Here is a 22,418-nt window from a genome sequence, read left to right on the forward strand (position 1 = left end):
TATAAAAACTTATCAAGTTCTTATGAGCAAATTAATTAGTTTGGTTTGATTTAATTATTGCTCAAAACTAAATTAAACTGAGCTCGTGAACATTTTTAAAAGTTGCCTTTAATTTAATATTTTATTATAAAAATAGTGAAACCTATTTTACTAGAAATAGATGTTATGACGCATTAATGGCGAGGTGACTAGGCAATGCATTTCGAACCTTCAAAAACAAAAAATCCATATCAAGTTGAAAGTACTCTCAGATTTCAAGAATAAAGTTCAAAAGTAAAAATTAACCATACTCCAAATAACGATAAGAGAATACACAACCAACCACATGTCCGAAATCTTCTGGCAATAATAGTGCATCTATAAATGTAAAGTTCAACTATAAGAAAGATAAACAAATATTTAAAACATATATCAAGTAAAGTTTGTAAATGATCGAGGAAAGCTACACAAGATGGTTGGAGTGCTCTTGGATTCTAGAAAAGCGCGATACACGACATCTCTTGTGTTAACAAGATTCATCTAGCTTTTAAAATGGGAAATTATAGGTGGAAACCCTTGACAAGAGATAATGGAAAAGAGAATTCTGAAGTTTTTAAAATTTTACCGAAAGACTTGTATGGAATTTTGTTTAAATTTATAACAGAAATAATAAAATTACCTTTATTTAAATTAATAACATGGATGATTTATTCATTCTCATATTGTATGTTGTTTATTTATTTATGAAATATTGTCTGTTTTCTTACTTCAATTGTTTATAATCCCACTTTCACTTAATTTCATTTCAAGGTCCATAAACAAGTGAAGTAGGGAAACGAATAACATTTTATAAGTAAATGAATAATATACAGTATGGAAACGAACAAGTCAACTTATCATAAAACAACAGTTGGAATGAAATCAAATGAAATTAGGGCTATAAACAAGTGAGATAGGAAAACGAACAATATTTCATAAATAAATAAACAACATATAATATAGAAATGAATAAGTCATTTATGTTATTCATTTAAATGAGAGCAATTTTGTTAATTTCGTCACAAATTTAAATGAAATTTCATATGGGTCCTTCAATGAAATTTCAGAAATTTTAGAGTCATTTTTTTATTATCTTAGATCAAGGGTCTCCACCTAAAATTTTTTCTTTTAAAATTGTAGAAGAAATAAGAGGATCAATTATGTATGATTGGAAGATATCTTGTGTACAACAATGTCAATAAAATTAATAATGAGAATATTCATGCTGAATAGCTGGCGTAAAAAAAATCAAGAAAATATCATGTGATATTAAATGGACAAGACTTATATATTTAATATATTTGATTCAATCCAACCAGATTTTAAAGTATTAATAATATTAATAAAATAATTTTTTATATAATAAATAATTTATAAAAATTAACACATCTTGATTTAATTGAAAACAAGCATATTAAGTACTCTCTTCATTAAAAAATATAAAGTATTTTTTGATAAATTGGATGTTAAAAAATATAAGGTATTTTTACTCTTTCGATGTGTAATTATTGGTTTTTTTTAAGTATTCCCATTGATAATGAATTTATATTTATTGTAGAGTATTTAATAGAGGTAGATATGAAAAAATAGAGTTAGTTTAAAAGTAAATAATTACTTTAGTGAGGATAAGATTCAATTAAAAATATCTTACATTTATAAACAAAGAGAGTATATGAAAGACATGTTTGACTACTTGTTTTTAGAATAGCTTTGTATTCTGAAAAATAAAAAAGTAAAAAAAATTGTTTGAAAATGTGTTTTTTGTTATCTATTTTAAAAAACAAAAAAGTTAAAAGTTGTTCTGAAAAACTAAAAAGCTAAGATATCTTTTAGATGTTTTGTTACTTTATTTTGTTTTGTAAAACTAAAGAAAAAGTAAAAAATATCATGCTTTTATTGATGGTAATTATATTAATAAAATAAATTATTATTTTACTATTTATTTCATCAATTTAAATATATTTTTTAAAATAATAATTTAAATATATTTTTTTTTCATTTTTTATTTTAAAAATTTTTCTGAAAAACTATTCTACAAAGTTGTCTTGACAACATAAAACCAGAAAATACACCAAACAGGCCCTCACTTTTTCCAATGTCAAATACACGCGCTCTTATTTCCAAATGGCATGCATGTTCCTGCACATGCCTCCTATTCTCGTGAAGAATCTCTAAAGTGACTTAATTAATTAGAAAACTATCAACATTTTAAAAAATATCAACCAAGACCAACTATTAAGACAGCTATCAATAATCAATAATTTATTTAAATATAATGTTTGAATATAAGAAATATAATTAATATTTTAATAAGATACCAAACAAAATTCACATCATTATTGATAGTGCTGCACAAAGAACAAACAGGACAGTTTCCAGAAAATGATTTATAATTTATAGTTTAATTTAGTTTAAGCTTGATTCGAAATTAAATAGGACTAGACTTGGTCTAGTGGATTGGGGATTAGTTTTAATAGTCTAGTACTTCACCCTTTTTTTCTTTTTCCTTTATGAGAAGGTACAATTTATTTCAATGTGATAAATTCAATTAAAATAATAAAAATACTTATAATCATATAAAACTTATCACAACACATTAGAAACTAATCATAATAAATCAATTGATTTTATCACATTATAATTATAATTATATTAAAAATAATTTTATAAGATCAAAGTAAATCAAATAGTTTGAAAGCTCAATTTCGTGTATAGTCTAACTCGAAAGTAAAGTCCAATCTTGTTGGTTTTTTCACTTGTTCATATCAATTTTTTTATACGATTGGACCAGAATGAATTTGTCCGAATTAGACCTGGTTGTATAGGATTAGATTACTTTCACACAGCCTTATTTATTGGTGAAAGCTATGTCATATATTAACTAATCAATTTAAGTTGATCAAGGAACTTCAATAAAATATAACATATCAAGAAATTGTCAAACTAATCAATCAATTAAAATTAAATTAAACGATTAAGAACTGGCGTCATATGGAAAAAGAAAATTTTGAATATAAAACTCGTCCCTGTTGATAGCTGTGTTCCACATCCAAGTCCTAACGTCTTCCGGCGGAGCCGAACACACCCACACACACGTATAATCCTATTCCGAAATAGGAATACCATGTTCCTGCTGCACAGGCCTATTCTCGTGCATAACACTCTAATCCGGCTTCCTAAGCCTCATCATGCTCTTACTTATTCCCGTTTCCAAACAACCCGAGTCTTCAATCCTTCCCCCTTTCCCAATTTCCAGAGTCGCCGGACCACCGTACTTCCTCCACGAAACGTGACTGTTTTTTCGACATCATCATTGCGGGAGCCGGAGCCGTTTCCGCCAGAGCTGCGACCGGAGCTGATGCCGAAGCACGTGGCCGTGATTATGGACGGAAACAGGAGGTGGGCCAAGATACGGGGATTGCCGGCACCGGCGGGTCACGAGGCCGGCTTGCAGACGATGAGGAGGATTATCGATCTGTGTTGCGATTGGGGGATTAAGGTTCTGACGCTTTTCTGGTTTTCTTGCGATAACTGGGCTCGTCCAAAGGTCAGTTTCTCATAGCATTGCCACTGTTTCCGTGATCCTTTTCTGGGCAAGACTCGAGACGATGGCATTTTTTTTTTTATAATTCGACATTATTCCTGTAAATAAAGATTAGAATATAAAAACTAAATAAAATATTTGTAATATTTTACTTTCATCAATGTTAATTGGCGGCTATAAATAGGATATTTTAGACTAAAATACTCTTCTTTAACATAAATACTATTTAAGAATTACTTTGGTTGCCAAAAAGTAGTTTTAATGCACATATTTTCAATCATATTTTAACTTTTTTACTTGCTTAAACTTATTTCTTTAGAAATTTCTTAATGTTTAAATAAATATGTTGATTAAAATAATATTTCGAACAAAAAAGTAAAAAAAATTAATTTAATAAAAGATAAAATAGTTATAACATAATTTTCTTTTATTTTACCTTAAATTTTATTAATTATAGTATAATATTAAATTGGAGAGATGGAGTAGCCGCTTAACTTATAAGGAATAGGGATAGATGTTGATCAGATTTACTTTGGTAGTTGAAGGAATATGGATAGATTAATGATTTTAAAATTTTAAAATAATTTAATAAAAAATTAAATATTTTAGAATTTTCAACAAAATAACCTTAATGGTGTTAAATATTATATTAATATATAGGTTTTAAAAATAAAAAAGAGTCAAACAAAAGAAATGAAAAATAAATTAAAGGGAGCGAGGTTTAATTTCTACTGTGCTAGTAAAAATGAAGGAAAGTAATGTATTCTGTCTAAAAGTTAAAGTAAGTCAAATTAGAGAGGGTTTGAGTTAACATTGGTTGTGGATCGGAAGCACATAGTTTGAGTTAGAAATTCAGGATTAGTGGTGGAAGCACATGCCCATAAGGTGTTCTTCATCAATCTAAACCATCCACAATAAACTCATGATTTAACATTACATATTAAAAATTTTAAATTTAAATTATTCAAATTAAATTTGAACGGTCCTAGTCTTATCACTATAATGAATACTAGCTAGTTTTGAATCCATGGAGAGTTTCGTTACTATTTTTAATTGCATTTCACATTATTTTTTGAAAAATATAAATATTAAATCCGTTGTTGATTAGGTCAAAAAAATTAATGTTTCATCTTTTTATAAAAATTAGACTTGTTTTATAATAAAAAAAAAGTTACAGTATTCATAATTTGTAAACAATATTAATAAAACATGTAACTTTGTGTATTATATGATATGCATGATTTATTACTTTTGGCACACTACAGATTTTTTAAAAAAATATGAGTGGCTTTTTTTTGTTCTAATGTGGTGGCCACCTGCGCAGGAGGAAGTTGATTATTTGATGAGTCTATTTGAAAGAACCATAGCCATGGAAATTGAAACTTACAAGAGGTAGTTGACTACTCCACTATTCTAAACACCCTCATAACCAGCTTTGTTACCGAGCCAAGCATTTTAATTAGGGATAATCACAGTTAAGTTTTAAAATTTTAAATTAATGATAGTCATGTTCTCAACATTGTTTTTAAAATGAGATGTAAATATCAATTTTACAAATGGGAATTCCATATGCAATTTGAGAGTCACACATTTAAAATTTAAACATCATATCTGCAATTGATAGTTCTTAATTTATACTTATTTAAATGAGTTAAAGGATAGGTTTGTTCTAGAAATTTTTCACCTGACATAGCTGGTATCATTAACTTTCTATTGGCATAATGTTACCCCCAAAGTTTAAAAAATGCTACAATGTCATCTTACAGTAACATATGACCAATGTTGACTATTATTTTGAGTGTTAAAGAACAATTTTATTTTGAAAATTTATTTGAGAGAGTAATTGGTATCCTAAATTTTTAATTGGTAAAATATTTTGGGTTATCAATGTTTAAATAAAAAAGGGTCCAACATAAACTAGTTATAACCCAAAATTAGAAAATTTTAGATTGAATTATATCGAATACCTCTAAGTAAAAATTCAAGCTAATCTATGTTATCTATAGGCAAGTATGAGTGAGTTTGTATGTAAGCCTATGCAAGCCAAGTATTACCCATGGTTAAAATAAGAACAAGTTCGGATTTTAAAAGAAAGTCTATAGAGTGTTTGGGGTGGAATAAATTTTGCTTCAAAGCAACCTCAAATAAGATCTTTAGTAAAGATCCAAAAATATGAACTATTTTTAACAATGATAATGAGTTGTTAGATTTTTCTTTCCAGCTAAAGCATTGATAACCAATAAATATTATGCTAATAGAAAATTTAAGATACCAATTGCTCATTTAAAAAAACTTTTGAAATAAAATTACTTTTTAACTAGTTAGAATTTTCAACTAGAGATCAACATTGGTCAAACATTACTATAGGCGAAATTGCACTATTTTTTAAATTCTTGGGATAATATTACACCAATAAAAAATTAAATATGTTTGTAAAAATTTATTAAAGACTTAACTGTTATAAATTCTTTTAGAAACTAACTCTCATCCCTTTTCAATTATTAAGCCATTTCAACATATATGTTATAATTTTATAAAACTCGATTGATATTTGTTTTATTTACTTGTTTCGAATAGTCAACTCTTTTCGTGGTATACATGTTACAGGGAAGGGATTCAAATATCAGTAATAGGAGACACATTGAAACTCCCAGCCTCTTTACAGAGAACGATGATCAGTGCAACAGAGACGACGAAGCAGAACTCGAGACTCCAACTGCTCATAGCAGTTAGCTATAGCGGCAGATACGACGTCGTGGAAGCTTGCAAAGCTGTAGCCGAGAAGGTCAAAGATGGTGTCGTTCAGGTGGAAGACATTAACGAAGGCCTCATTGAGAAGGAACTAGAAACTAAGTGGACCGGGTTCCCGAACCCGGACCTGATGATTCGAACCGGAGGCGAGCTCAGAGTGAGCAATTTCTTGTTGTGGCAAATGGCCTACACAGAGCTATTCTTTGATCCTCATCTTTGGCCTGATTATGGTAAGGACCAGTTTGTGGAAGCCTTGGCTTCGTTTCAACATAGGCAAAGACGTTTTGGTGGGTCACGTTCATAACTCAGAGAAATTTTTATGAGAGCATTTTTATAATGCTTCGCACATAGACGCTCCACGTGCAACATATGAGAGCAATTTTTTACTTTGAAACGCTCTGTAAACGTTTCTCTATGTTCTTTCCCTGTCTCAAAACTTTGCTGGAGCTTTTTCTTCTAGAAACACTCTCATAAATGTTATTCTCTAGGCTTTTTTTTTTTTTAAAATAATAGTCTCTGCTATTAAAAATATCGCTCAATGTCCTTGAAAATCAAATATATCAATACTCTTTTTCTTTTATGCATATTTTCTTTTTTTTTTTTCCTTTTTTTCATGTTAGCCCTTGTAAAGCATATTTTTCAATAAATAATGTGATAATAAAAATCAGTTGATATTTACTGATCAGGAAGTAGTAATATTCTAAAGTTTTTAAGGATACTAGATGATGCAATTAATAAAAATAATTTGATAATCTATATAATTAAAAACATTAATTTGTGCACGATTGCATCTATACAATGACTGAACATGACTAGCCAAATTCTTATCTTTCTGCCATTTTAGGCAAGGAGGGTTGTCCCCCACCTCATACCATACGTACGAAGGTTGGCCCCCTTCCTTCCAACTAACATTAATTGGTTTGTTAAAAGTATGTTAAAGTATTATCCTTTCTATCAATTAAAATTGACTTGAGTGATGATACTCTTGTCACTTAAACAAGTGAATTAAATACATATTTTATATATGTAATAATTTAATTGGGCTAAATATATCATTTGTCTTTGACATCACTGTTATGATAGAAAAAGTATACTATTAAAAAAAAGATATTATCATCTCGAGTTAAATTTAGGAAAAACAACAAACAAGGGTCATTGACTAAAATTTATATCAATAAAAAAAAACTTACTGTCAAAATATGAATAAAAAATAAATTCAAATAAACTGTTGGTAGTATAGAATGAGTTATTGTTAAAACTTAAATGAATATTTATTAATAAAACAACTAATCTGAAATCAATAGGTATCCATTTGAGTTTTGATAATAATTAATTTTTAATTAATATAATTTTGGCCAGTAATTTTTGATTGCTATTTTTTCTTGAATTTATTGAAATGTCACGTTTTAGCTATCTGGACATTGACTCTAGAAAAAAAAAATCTGTTTTGACTTTTAAATGACATGTGGCACGCTTATGTGAAAAAGGGGGAAAATTTTGGTTAAAAGATAATGTGCCCCTGAAGTATTTACAGAGGAACAAGAAGCAACCTAAAAGTTGAATGATATGAAGCAACTGACACTACAACATTTTTTTAACCAAAAATCCAAAACATGTGACGTGGATGCTTAGGATGTTATGTGTGTTGCCTTTCTAATAATAACAAGATATTTGGGAATACAAGGATGTCTGTCGTCTGTATGCATATCTAATATTACCTTTACATGTTATATACTCCCCTCGCTTTTCATTACATGATATTTTTAATTATTTTACATATTTTAAAAAAATTAATTTTTTTATATCATTAAAAAGCAAGATATACATTAATGTTTACTTTTGACTTTACATAATAATATAACTACATTAAATATTTTTATGTTAATTAAGAATGGATAAAATTGAAAAAAATAGTTTAATTATTGTAAGATATACTATATCTTGGATTAAAAATTACTTTTAAAAGGTTTTATATAAATAAGACTGGAGGGAATCTATTTTGATGGATACTATTAGTTGATGAGTTGTGACAAATTTTACAACATAATATGAAAGGAAGGGTGTTCTTCTTGTGAAGTCCTAAATCGCAAAAGAAACGACTAACACAAATTTTTCAAAATAAAGAATATTATTTTATTTTTCATTATTTTAATCTCTATTACTTTAGTCATTATTTTCATTTCATTTAATAAACAATTTAATTCACATATTTGTTAGATATTTCTATTGAAATCATCCATTCAATTAATATCATGTATATATTGTGTGCACTGTGCATACATATATTAATATCATGACATAAAATTAAAGTAGGTAGAATACCAAAAATAAAAATTAGAGTGGGTAATTCGAGTGAGATAAACTCAATTTGGTTAGGGTTTATTTAAATAGGCTTAAAATAAATGAACATGTAAAAAAAACACATGCAGTCAAGCCTAGAGTCAAAAATAAGGGTCAGGCCTGGATGTTCTATTTAAATAAGGGTTTGAGTTTTAAAAATTAAATTTTTTTAAAGTAATTGGTTTAAGAACTTGGTCTTGATAAGTTCTTTAAAAAAATGCTCGGATTCGGGAAACTCTTTAAACCCTGTAATCTTATTATTATTATTATTATTTAAAATTTTTGCGAAATGCTGCATTTGAAGAAGAGACTGCTAAACTCTAAGTTCACTCAATTTTCTAAAGATTGAAGAATTCAAGTTAAGCAATTGCCTCTTGCTTCTCCTTTCTTGTCTCTCCCTCACGCCCTCAACCAGTCAACCTCACGGCTCACACCTAGGCCTGCATATAAGGGATCTTATATATATATATATATATATATTTGATTGATAATTATACAATTTAATTAATATTTATTGTAGATGATGAAGAAGTTTCAAAAATAATTGACAATAAACCCCCACCTCCATCTTTAACAAGTAAATATATTTGAGAGATTTAATATATTCTATTTTTAGATGATGAAAAGGAGGATTTAAATTTATATTGATGAATATTTTAATCTTCACCTTAAATTTAGACTTTTAAATTTTTGTTGAATCTCATGTAAGACTTTAATTTTTTTATATTAAATTTTAAAATATTTTTTTAAATTAAAATGTTAATTTTTTTTAAAAAAATAGAGCTTACAAGCTTGGCCTTTGAATAAGGGGTCAAGCCTTAGAATCATATTAAATTTTAAGTAATTGAGCTTTAGAACTTGAACTCTTAAGAGTCAGGCCTACTTAAATTTCCATCTCTAGTCAAGCTTGATTCTAATATCTTTGGCTTTCGAGCCAGTCCAAATGCTAGAATTGTTAAATTTTTATTTTATTTTTGAGCTGATTTTAACTTTAACTTAAAAAATTAAGATTTTTCAAGCAATATAGCATTACAACGTATCTTTTTTCATTCTTCTTAAAGTAAGACCAAGCATTGAAAGCGTTAAAAGGAAAAAGAAAAAAGAAAACTTGTGGATTAACCTCTTATATTTATTTTTTAAATATTTTCAAAAATATTCAAAAGAAGAAATTATTAGAAAATTAAAATTTCATTTAAGAGTGCAAAATGTGGTAACTGAAAATCTAAGTATAGGTTAAAGTGAAGGTGAATTACATATTATTCATAATAAAAAAGAATTTAGGTAGTCAGGCTAAACTCATTTGAATTCAAGTTTGAGTCAAATTTCTTTGCTCCAATAAACTCTAAGCAAAGAAAATTTTCAAACTCTTTTTTATTGATCAGTTGAACTTGATCCAAATTACTATCTTTACTAAAAATGTTTGTCTTATTATAATCTATAACGTTAATTCCATAAGACTTTCTTTTTTTGGGAGAATTTCAATAATACTTCTAGCCTTTCAAAATACTCACAACTTTCGTGCAAAGGTTAAAAATTATTAATCCTTCAAGTTTTTATATATAATAAAAACTATCCCTTCTTATTTTGTTTTTTAAAAGTAAAATTACATATCTCAATAAGTATTTATTGCAATTTTTTTAAATTAGCTCTCATAAACTCATAATTTTCATTCATAAAAAATAATTAATACAGCATTATTTTGACTAAATGCAAGGATATTTTAATTTAATTTTTTATTTTCAAATACAATTATTATAATTAATCAATTTTTTTAAATTATAGTTATTTTCTCTAGTGTGTGTGTGTGTGTGTGTGTGTGTAACCAGAGAGAGTATGCCCAGCCAATATTATCGTAGCTGGACGTTAGTCAAAGGACATTCACTTGACTGTCTCCAAACACTCACATACCTAATTATGTTCAGGCCTCGTGATAGTTCTGTTTCACACCAACAGTGACTTCATTATTATTATTATTGTTGTTGTTGTTGTTGTTGTTATTGTTATTATTGTTATTTATAAATAAAGACCCTCAAGTCCCACACACACCCACACTCTCATATCCTAGACAAGAAACGCCACCATGTTCCTGCACAGGCTTCCTATTCCCGTGGAGAATACACTAACCCAGCTTTCTAAGCCTCATGCTCCAACTCATACCCGTTCCCAAACACGCTGCAGCTTCTTCCCTCGTCCGCTCTTTCCCAGTTCTCAAAGCCACATGACGGCACTTCATTCCCCGAATGTGGCTGCCGTTTCGGGGTCTTGGCCGGAGCCGGAGCCGTTGCCGCCGATGTTGCGACCCGATCTGATGCCGAAGCAGGTGGCGGTGATTATGGAAGGAAATGGGAGGTGGGCCAAGATGAGGGGGTTGCCGGCATCGGCGGGCCATGAGGCTGGCGTGCAGTCACTGAGGAGGATTATCGTTCTCTGTTGCGGTTGGGGGATTAAGGTTCTCACCGTTTTCGCGTTTTCTCACGATAACTGGGTTCGCCCGAAGGTTAGCTTCAATAATAGCGTCTATAACTGATAAACTTCTTTGTTTTATTATTATTATTATTATTATTATTATTATTATTGATACTTCTCTGGGCAAGATTAGCATTTTTTTTTTTCACTTGAAAAATTTACATTTAAATCCTAAAAAATAAATTAATAACAGTAAAGTATTTTATAATATTTTATTAAAAAATTAAATTATATATATTAATTTAAACATAAATTTAAGAATTTCAATTTACTTTTAATATACTTCCTCCATTTAAAAATATAAAATATTTTTTAAGAAGTTGTATATATTAAAAAATATAAATATTTTAATCTTTCAAGGTGTAATCATTGTCTTTTTTTTAAAAGTGGCTCTATTGATAATAACTTTATATTTATTATAAGGTATTTAATAGAGGTAAATATACAAAGATAAGATTAGTTTGAAAGTAAGTAATTACTTTATTAGGAGGATAAAATTTGATTAAAAATACCTTAAATTTTTAACAAAGGAGTAACTTTTATTTATAATAAGTAATGTTTGCAATTATTTTAATTAATATTTGTAATTCATTTTTCGAAAGCCTTTGTTCGGATCTAGCTGTCATTATTTAAATTTCTTAGGACTTAATTGTTCAGTGATGAAATATTTAATAGGACTTCTACCAAAAAAATATTTAACATGACTTTTTAGAAAATAAAAATTATAATGTGCTATTTCTATGAAAAATCCAGCAAGGAAATTAAATGGAAAAAGTGAGTTTTCATTTAAATATTATTATTTTGATCCTGGACTAAAATATGATAAAAATATATAATTATTGCTAAGTCATAAAAATAAAAATATATTAAATATTATATGCTTCTATTTTTTTTAATGTAATGTTGTGTTATTTCTATTTATGAATTGAACATGTTATACAAGAATAAGTTATCCTATACATTTTTTTTCTCCCACAAAATCACTTTCTTGTAAGGATTTTAATTATCAAAAGGTATATGAAATGTACAAAATACTTCCATATCCTAAATCTTGTATAATTATAACTTGGCAAAGGAAAATAATAATTTGATAAAAAAAATGATAATTTAGATATGAATTTAATATCAAGTTGTCATTTTTTTATTAAGTTATAATTGTATAAGATTTGAGAGTTGATAATAATTCATATATTTTATAAGAAGTCTTGGTAATTAAAATCTATTTGTAGGTCTTCTCAGCAATTCTCTGTTTCCCTCTCTCTCTTTTGCCACTAGTACAATTATCATGCATTAATTGCATACAGAGATTATGATGAATTCGTGAAGAAATAAAACTAAATTAGGTTATCAATAAAAATTGATACTGTTGATAAAAAGTTGGCCCACAACTTATAAGATTGTAAGGTTAAATTTTATTATTGATATGAAGATCTTGTCTGTGAGTAATATATAAATACTCTATAAACATTTTTTTAAGCTTAGAGGCATGATCTTACACAATAATTAAACTCTTGAGGCTTAATTTACCTAAACTTTAATTTATAAAAAAAAAACTAACTAGGTTTAAATCAACTAAAACAATCACAAATTCACATTATTGAACTTAAAATATTGAGACCCCACATATTTAATAATGGTTTGCCCGTCATTGTAATTATTATTGCAATGGCCGGTTGATCTTTTCTTCTGTAATTGTCCTTTTATATTTTCTTTTGACTTGTAGAACTATTTTTCATGTCTTTAGCTAATATATTCATTTGATCTTCTTTAAAAAAAAAAAGTCATTGCCATTATTGTACCATGTCTTTATGTGAATGGCCTTCTTTGTTTTGATTTGAAGATTTCGTTGGCGTGTGCAGGTGGAGGTTGATTTTTTGTTGATGCTCTTTGAAAGAACCATTGGCTCCCAAATTGAGACTTTCAAAAGGTAGCTTATTACTCCACTGTTGTTAATGACAAATTTTACTGAAACATAATTTTATAAACATCAATTTAAATTATTAAAATTTTATGAGGTTTATGAAAACCGAAATAAATTATGAGTTTACTTGCAAATCAGAGATCATTCCTATTGAAACCAACAAAACTCTCAAGTTTGCAACTTTTCAAATACTCTCTTGTTTCAAAATATTACGACTTGTTTGGTTTTCTATTATCATTTATTGTTTTTAAAATTATTTTTTAAAATAAAATAAAATAAAAATATATTTGATTGTGTCAATTAAATAATAATTTTAGAATTAAAAGATAAACTAATAATGATGATATTGATAGTTAATGATAATAATTAATAATAGAAATTAATCAAGGTAACTATAATATTCAATAATCGAATGTAGTATATTTAAAAATAAAAAAATAAAATAAAAAACAATTTGAAGTTGTTTCTTTTTTTATTTTTGAAAAACCAAAATGAAAATAGTGTTGGAAACAATTAAATAAAAATACTTATCCAAACACATTTTTAAATTTTTCTGTTTTCAAAAAAAACTTTTAAAAATAAAAAACAAACAAGCTCTTAATCTCTCTAGTTTAAAAAAAAATCATCTTCTTGACCAAAAAAATTCAGTTAAATTATTTAATACTTTTTCTATTTTACTCTTGAAGGAATTAAAATATTATTAGCACATTAATGGAATATACTCCATGTAGATAGGGGCAAATTTGATAAAAGTATATTCTACTTTTAGTTAATTTATAACTACCAATAAATTAATTATCTTTAAGATTAAACTCCCTCTGTTTAAAAATATAAGACATTTTTAATCGAATCTTACCTTTCAATAAAGTAGTTACCTACTTTTAAACTAATTCTATCTTTTTATAGTTACTCCTATTGAACACTCTAAAATAAATATAAAGTTATTATCAATAGGGATACTTAAAAAAAAGATAATGATTACACATCAAAAATTAAAAATGCCTTACATTTTTAACATCTAACTCTTTAAAAATGCCTTACATTTTTGAACGGAGGGAGTATATCATTTTTTATGTTTATTCATATTTAATAGGATATCTCAATTTAAAAAAATGATCAATTACACTCTCATGATTAAGGATACTTTTTGGAAACCTTATTAATTACATCATTAAAAAAATCAAAATGCTTTATAATATTTTTTAACATAATACTTCAAGAAAAGTGTTTTACAATATTAAACGGCGAGGTATCATAATTTATATACTACTGATACCTTTTAATATGTGTGCAATAATTTTAAATGACAATGACAAATATTTTGAAAGGAATGGGTCAATGGGATATGATATTTGAAACTCATGTAAAATCTTTTAAGACGCAACTCTTATCCAAATTAGATTTTGTGACTTAATATTATTCATTTCCTTTGATTTTTTAAGTTACTATATTCCTGTTGGTATTTTACAGGGACGGCATTCAAATATCAGTGATAGGAGACACAACAAAACTCCCAGCCACTCTTCAAAGGATGATAAGTAACGCAGAGGAGAAAACAAAGCAAAACTCAAGACTACAACTAATTATAGCAATTAACTACAGTGGCAAATACGACGTCGTGCAGGCCTGCATGACCATCGCAGGGAAGACCACAAACGGCGTCGTCGAGGTAGAAGACATCAACGAAAGCCTCGTGGAGCAAGAACTTGAAACCAAGTGCACTGAGTTCCCGAACCCAGATCTGATGATTCGAACCAGTGGTGAACTCAGAGTGAGCAATTTCTTGCTGTGGCAAATGGCTTACACAGAACTCTTCTTTAATCCTCAACTTTGGCCTGATTTTGGTAAAGAGCAGTTCGTGGAAGCTTTGGTTTCGTTTCAGCAAAGACAGAGACGCTTTGGTGGAAGACATTCATGAGTTTACTTCTAAGTAACACTAATAATTTGGATCAATGAGTTACAATTCAAATTAATCACTTATCTAGTCGCTTGCACTTTTATTTATAAATTAGTTTCAATTTGTTATACAAGAATTAAGAAACACCTTAAAACTTTTTAGTTTTTGTCTAAAATATAAATACTTTAATAATATATATATTTTTGGTTAAAAGTCATTTTTATTCCTAAATCGTACACAAAAATTCATAAATAATCTTAAACTCAATTAAGGGTCAATTTTATCCATCAACTTCAAAATTTTACTTCTTCCATGCCCTTAGGGTTAATTTCTTGTTATTGGGCCCACTCTATATTTTTTATTATTTTTTACATCCTGCCCTCCCCACTCTCTCAACGTCATGTGGTAGCCAGTCCCATATCAAACACCATGCAACTTGCGCAAGCAAGCCCTCTAAACACCATAATGCTCATATTTGACATGAAAATCCTCAGGTCATGCCTCAATGATGCCCTTATGTCACCCTCCTTCTTGACATCATTGATGACCTACTCTTTAAAGCTTTCAGTTATGGCTTCCGTCGCAGTAAGAGTGAGATTGACCTTCCTCCCTTTTTCTCCCTCCAATGCCATCCCTCTCACATCTGACCCATTCTAAAGCTTCCTTATCTTCTCCATATCTTCATCTACTACCTCCACCTCATTATACTTGGATGTTCCCGTACACTTTGTCCACTACCCTTCACCTCATTGCACTTGGCTTGATGATGCTGTTGCAGAAACTACTTCCTCCATTATGCTCACATTCTCAACATCAGCTATATAGTGCCAATGAGCATGAGAGTAGTAGATGAAGTGTTGTTGGTGCGGCCAAAGCTAAAAGGCTTCTAAACAAAATAGTATTAAGGGAGTTGACACTGTACATATTGATGCTAGATCTAGTGGTGAAGGTGGACAAGAAAAGGGTGATGGCAAAAGATGTGAATAAGGAGTTACTTACTCACCATATTGCTCACAGCAAAGTGAAGCACAGGATGTGGGGACGTCGGTGCACTGTGCCTATGCTAGCCAGGCACATTTAAGGGGACAGAGCTTGGAGAGAAAGAATGTCTAGTTCAAGAATGACTACTTAGAGATTAAAGATCGATCCAAGGATATGGTTATCAATGGGGTTGAGAATGTGAGTAGTATGGAAGTTGAATCAGTGCTATATAGCAACTTGTTGATGAAGGAGGTGATGGTAGTGGTGATGCCAAACGAGCTCTGGGAAGGAGAAAAAGAGCCAAAATATGAGGGGAGATGAAGTTGCCAAGAACCCACGTTGCCAGGTTCATAGCCAAAGAAGTTTTTGCCATGGTGAAGAACATTCTCGTGTAAACCTTTTTGATCCTTCTTATCTAAACATTATTGATTCAAATATTCCTCTAGTTTTATATAAGATTGCAGAGAGAGAGGATGGATAAAGAGAAGGGAGAGAGTAGGGAAGAGATAAAGGAGAGAGATGGATGAGAGAGGGAAGGGTGGGGTGTAAAAAATAAAAAAGAGTATGGAGTGGGCCCTACTAATGGATAAACTAGGCACATAGGAAGTAAAATTATGATGTTCAGGGATAAATTTGACCCTTAATTGAGTTTAGGGTTATTTATGAACTTTTGTGTACATTTTAAGGACAAAAATGACCCTTAACCTTATTTTTTCCATTAATATTTAATGGAGAGTAAAAAAAAAGTTGTCCTAAAAAGTTGACAATATGCCTTATGAAATGTTGTTGAAATAAAATTCAACATGTGTGGCCACGCATGTAAATATTAAAAACAGGGATTAAATGGCAATTTAGACCCTAAACTATAAACCCGGGGGTAATTTACACCCTAAACTCATATATAGTACATTTTAAATTTTAAACAATTAAATTTGGGTTAGTCTAGCCCTCACTGTTAAATTGCACTAAACGTATGTTTGAGTGATGGGCCCATTTTGACATCTCCCTCCCCCCTCCCCCTCCCCTTCTATCAATGTCTCTCTTCTCATGAACACTTATGATGCAACACGTAGCTAAATTTTAGGCTAGATGTCCTCTAGGTGATGATTGATGATGTCACTGAGTTAGAAGTATTTCAAGTACTTAGGCTTTGGTGTTTTGAGTGAGTATGGCATGTGCTTCACTGATCAAGCTTCTTGTATTGCCCTGAATGATATTTGACTCTATGCTTAGCCCTTCATGTGGGAAGTGGATGACAGCAACCATAGTCATATTGTCATAGGTCACTGTGTCAATGGCTCCATAAGTTTAGTAGGTGCCAACAACAACGACGATGGCTAAAACATGAGGCATAATAACCTAAGTACACTTATGGCCAAGTTTCAATAACCTTCTTTAGCTTCGATGGATCCTTAATCAAGGATGATAGCTTAGGATGTGGATCCCGAGAATCCTTCTAGAATGATTATTGGAGGGACTTATGCACTTTCTAATATGAAATAGCTAGCAACTAATACTATTGCTTATGATTCTGGTGAACTCAAGACAATGATATTGGTGGTGATTCCATGTGGTATTGAAAAGACAAGGTTGAAGATAGAGCAAGTCATAACATGCAAGAGGTGCTTGGGGCTAAGAACAATAAAGGCAACATTGTTTTGCACTTAGCAGCTTTAATGGGGGATATTGAAAATTGAAATATGTGAGAACATTAAAGAGAATGCAGTTAGTGTGAGAGAGAGAGAGAGATGCATTTTTTTTAATACACTAACATGCATACTTTTTAAGATGCTTCTTGGACAAATTATATGATGGCTTCCTTTTTTTATACTTAGCTAGACATGAGAGGGTCTTGAAGTGAGAGAGGAGAGAGAGAGATAGGGGGAGAGAGGAAGGGAGTTAGGAGAGAATCAGATGAAGAGAGAGGGTGTGAGTAGAAAAAATGTGGGCCCTACTATATTTAAACTAATAGATGTTTAGTGCAATTTAACCATAGGGACGAGATTATTCCAAATTTAATTATTCAAAGTTTAAAATATAATAAATATAAATTTAGGATTCAAATCACCCATAAATCTATAATTTATGGTCCAAATTGCCATTTAACTCTAAAACTATTGTGTGGTCATTATTATAATTTAGCCTAAATAAAGTGGTCTATTTAGAAAAGTTTTAAGGCTTACAAGAGTGTAATTTATCTCATATTGTATTAAATTTGTATCTTATTAACTTTTTACATTAACATTTTAAATATTATTTTAGCCAATTTATTCCACAACTAAAAAATTAAATATAATTAAAAAGTTTAAAAATGTATGCATTGAGATTATTTTGTTGGTAACCCAAATGATTTTTAAACATTTGTCATGAAAAAGGTATTTTAATTCAAAATAAATCTCTGTATGTATAATTTTGTATTACCAGAATATTTACATATGTTTTAAAAATAAAAAAAATGATACAAACACCAAATATTGTGTAATGTCCTAATTTTTTTTAATAATTAACTTAATAAAAAAGTATTTACCATAGTAAATAGAAGTCAAGTAATTATATACATATACATACATACATACATACATACATACATACATACATACATACATACATATATATATTATATTTAAAATCATTTTGTAAATTAAAATATTACTATGGTAGGAAAAGAAAAAAACATAGTTCTATAAAATATTTCACTTTTCAAAATAACTATCATGGTAGAAAAAAATTAAGGTAGATAAATAAATAATATTATAGTAAGTAGAATTTAAACTTTGTAAATTGTCATTTCTAAAATTTAAGATTCAAGCAATTAAAACAAATAAAATAAGTGTGAAAGGGCAAAATATCCATTTAAAATTGAAAATATAATAAACCTAATAAAATAGCAAAATAAAAAATAGTTATGCGTTTTAAGATTTTAAAACCACCTATCAATTTTGTCAAATAACACAAAATAATTTTCAATACTACTAATACACATCTATTACCATAGTTAAGTTACAGTCACCCAATACATTTTATATTAATACATCAATTCAATATAAATGCATTTAATAATTAACCTAAATTTGCACAATTTAACACCTTAAATAAATTTTTAACTTCCCACATGCTATATTAAGCCAAAATCACATTTTTTCAACCCTATACTTTCAATAAGTGCAAACCATAAACCAATAATCAAAATGAATAACTCAATTAATTTTTAAAATAAGCCAATTCTATAGCCCAATAATCATACCATTTCAAACCATCTAGAATAAACTAGACATCAAGGTTACAGTAATGTACAAATAGCAAAAACGGTTTGAAATGCATGATTATATCATTACATTCATATAATTATCAATAAATAAAAAGTTCTAGCATTGACAATATAACACATTAAAAATTATAAATCAAAGTATCCAAAAGAAACAGTGGATCTACATCACTAAGCTTTAAGGAGTCCTCCATGTGTCACTCATAGCTCCTCTCCTAAAATTATTAATCATATAATGAGACTCAAAAGTCCTAGTAACTAATAACAACTTATGATAATGTTCGCAAATAGTTATATATATGCTTGCTAAGTGGGAAAACAGTAATTATATAATTTCAACAAAAATGCAAGAGATATTATAATGCATGACAAATAATCATCATTATCTCCTTTCATTAAACTTGAGTCGTACTACTTACTTGGTACTAGATTATTCAGTCAAAGATAAATTAGGCCGAGTCCTTAAAAGCCATTTATTGGACCTCCAATAGGGACCTACCACGTGGTACAAAAATACAATAATAAATCTCACAATACCTCTCATAATATTCAAACCATAACATATCAACATTGGACAAATATATAATATTACAACATTCACAATTTTTTTATTTCTGACAATATTACAATATAACATCCCACTTAGCAAAACATTTCAAAATAAATAATTTCAATTCTATAATTTCTCAATAAAATATTCACATAATTTCTCAACAAACATCTCAACATATTTTTCCAAATAATCACAAAAATAATAGGCAACATTAATCACAAATCAAAGCATGATTTGTAACATTTTGTGTTTTAATTCCCTAATTAATTAAATTTAATTAGGGTAATTAAGTAAATTAAAGTGGTGTGTGGTCAGAGAGGTCTAACAACTATAATTGATGGTATTTCAGCCTTATTGTGGATCCAGTATCGAGGCAGGCCGCCCAAGCATTGAAAGGAAAAATTTTGACACTTGTTGAAGATTTTGGACACCTATTTTGTATAAAAGTGTTGAAAAGTGGTTAAATTATGTTTGGGTGTCCAACTTTCTAGTGTAACTTATTTTGAAAGTAAAACCCATGTTATTAGTTAGTATAGAAAAAGAGCTTTTTGTAGACACCTAAATCACGTCATGCGAACGTTGGATGGAAAATCAGGGCAGGTCAAAAGTTCCTCGATTCTGTTATCATTTTAACAGCAGAATTAGTGAAAATTCGTGCAACATGCCGTGGTGCATGGCGCCTGAGCCGCAGCACGTGACACAGAGAGCAACACGCCGCAGTGCATTGCTATGTTTTTCAACACATAATTTATTCTTCACTGTTTTCAACTTTTTTCACTCTTCTAAAATATCTCATGCTTTCAAAACTTATCTTTACTCTGATATGAAAGATTTTTATTGAAGTTAACTTATTTTTATTTAGAAAACTTGAAATCTCTTATTTTTGAATTAAAAACTTGGTAATCACTTTTCGGAGATAATCCTTCAATTATCATGAGCTTTATTTGTTAAGTGTGGTTAGTGGAGTGAGGTTATTATATGATTATCTCATGGCTTTTTTAATAAATTATTCCTTATAATTTTTCTTCCACTACAATCTTCACTAACAACACAATCTATACATAATGTATTATTTATAAATATTAGTTTCAATTATTGAAACTAATAAAATAACTCTAATAATAGAATTAGAGAATATAACATAATTTCTAATATCATTATTAATACAAATCTATGGTCAGTACTCTCAAATGAAATTTTTAACTTCTCTTTGCATTATCAATAAATTTAATAAGCTAAAATCAACCTCTAAATCAATTTTTATTATCAAAATTCCCTTTTTATTTCATAAACTCGCACCTAAAAGTATCAAAAAATTGCAAATTTAGTCTTAAATCTAAAGTTATCATTCTATAGCCATAATAATCTATTTTTCATCTTAAATGATTATTTAAATCTCAATAAATTAACCTATATTTTTAAATTTAATAAAAATCTACCCATAGGAGTTTAAAATTTAACTCATAACTTTTAAATTTAAATTCATCAATAAATTAATACTCTAGAATATCTATTATACTACTAACAACCTTAACAACCATATTTTTCATCATAAATTCATCCATCTTTCAAACTTTAAATTTTTTATCATCACCAAATTAGAAAATAAGAAAATGGATAACTATTTTTTTTTTAAAATACTTATATAATTTTAAAAAGTTTAAAATCACATCTCAAATATCCTATTAAAAAGTTTTACCTTTAAAAATAAACTCCCCTATCGTTGGCTACTGTGCACTCTCGCTCTCTCCTTGCTCGCGCGCACGGAAGGAAACGAATAGCAAAGGAAAAATGAAAAGGAAAGGAAAGGAGAGGGCTGTGTTTTCAAAAAAGATGTGGGTCCATGTCATTTTTTTTAACTTTATACACCTACAGACACGATGCAATTCAGTCTTCACCTTTTACTTTTTCTTTTTTTTCTTTATTAATCTCTCTTTTTTACATTTCTTTTCTTCTTTCCTAATAATAACAATGACAGTGATAGTAATAGTGGTAATAATAATAATAATAATAATAATAATTTTTAAAGCATATTAACTTAAAATTATATCTTAAATTAAATCTAATAAACATCTCTAAATTAATTTACTTAGATCTAAATATCTACAAAATTTTTATTAATCTAAATTAACTATTAAAATTTAAATTAGATTTAACATGCTAGATATCTTACATACAGATTTGAGATATAAGGATTTATAAATTTTAAAGAATAAAACCTATGGGTGCTTAGAATTTAGAATTAAGGAAGTCTCAGGAGTTCCTTTCTCTTGCTTGCTTATTCTAATTAAAATAAAATAGAAAAAATATTCATATATTTTATTCTTAAAAATTACTCCTAATAGCCATGCTTGGACAAGAATTAAAAAAACCTTATAAGCTTTTAAATTAATACACACGAGCAAATTATATTTTATTATTATCCAAAATGACTGATAAACTATGAGTAAGAGATTGAGTTATTCAAATAAATTCAAGAGCTTACGATTATACCAACTAAAGTTAATCTAAGTGGTAAAAATTCTAATCACTTAAACAAATGGTTGGGAATTTAGGGTTCATAATAGAAAGCCTGCATGTTGCTTTGGTGCTAATATGCAAAAGAGGAGAGAGTAAAAGAGAGGGCATGCAAGAGAGAGAGAGAGTGCAAAGATTGTTGTATTTGAGTTTTGAATAGAAAGA

General features: G+C 28.6%; 2 protein-coding genes across 4 annotated transcripts; both read left to right on the top strand.

Moving 5' to 3' along the window:
* Positions 1-3,052: 3,052 nt before the first annotated feature.
* Positions 3,053-6,864, top strand: LOC129297457 (cis-prenyltransferase 4, chloroplastic-like). 3 transcript variants are annotated; one of them, XM_054935795.1, is made up of 3 exons: positions 3,053-3,565; positions 4,887-4,954; positions 6,140-6,864. In XM_054935795.1, exons 1-3 carry the CDS (start codon positions 3,143-3,145, stop codon positions 6,615-6,617), a joined length of 969 nt encoding a protein of 322 aa, XP_054791770.1. In that variant the 5' UTR covers positions 3,053-3,142; the 3' UTR covers positions 6,618-6,864. The 3 variants fall into 3 exon arrangements, with proteins under 3 accessions (XP_054791770.1, XP_054791771.1, XP_054791772.1); XM_054935796.1 differs by having other exon boundaries at positions 6,170-6,864; XM_054935797.1 differs by lacking the exon at positions 4,887-4,954 and having other exon boundaries at positions 6,228-6,864.
* Positions 6,865-10,733: 3,869 nt separating this feature from the next.
* On the top strand, positions 10,734-14,958 carry LOC129297454 (cis-prenyltransferase 4, chloroplastic-like). Its single transcript, XM_054935792.1, has 3 exons — positions 10,734-11,150; positions 12,979-13,046; positions 14,511-14,958. The coding sequence occupies exons 1-3, from the start codon at positions 10,734-10,736 to the stop codon at positions 14,956-14,958; spliced, it is 933 nt and encodes a 310-aa protein (XP_054791767.1).
* The last annotated feature ends 7,460 nt before the right edge of the window (positions 14,959-22,418 follow it).

This window comes from Prosopis cineraria, unplaced genomic scaffold (assembly GCF_029017545.1).
Source record: "Prosopis cineraria cultivar Desert tree isolate PC_DT_omini unplaced genomic scaffold, ASM2901754v1 PC530, whole genome shotgun sequence".
NCBI lineage: Eukaryota > Viridiplantae > Streptophyta > Magnoliopsida > Fabales > Fabaceae > Prosopis > Prosopis cineraria.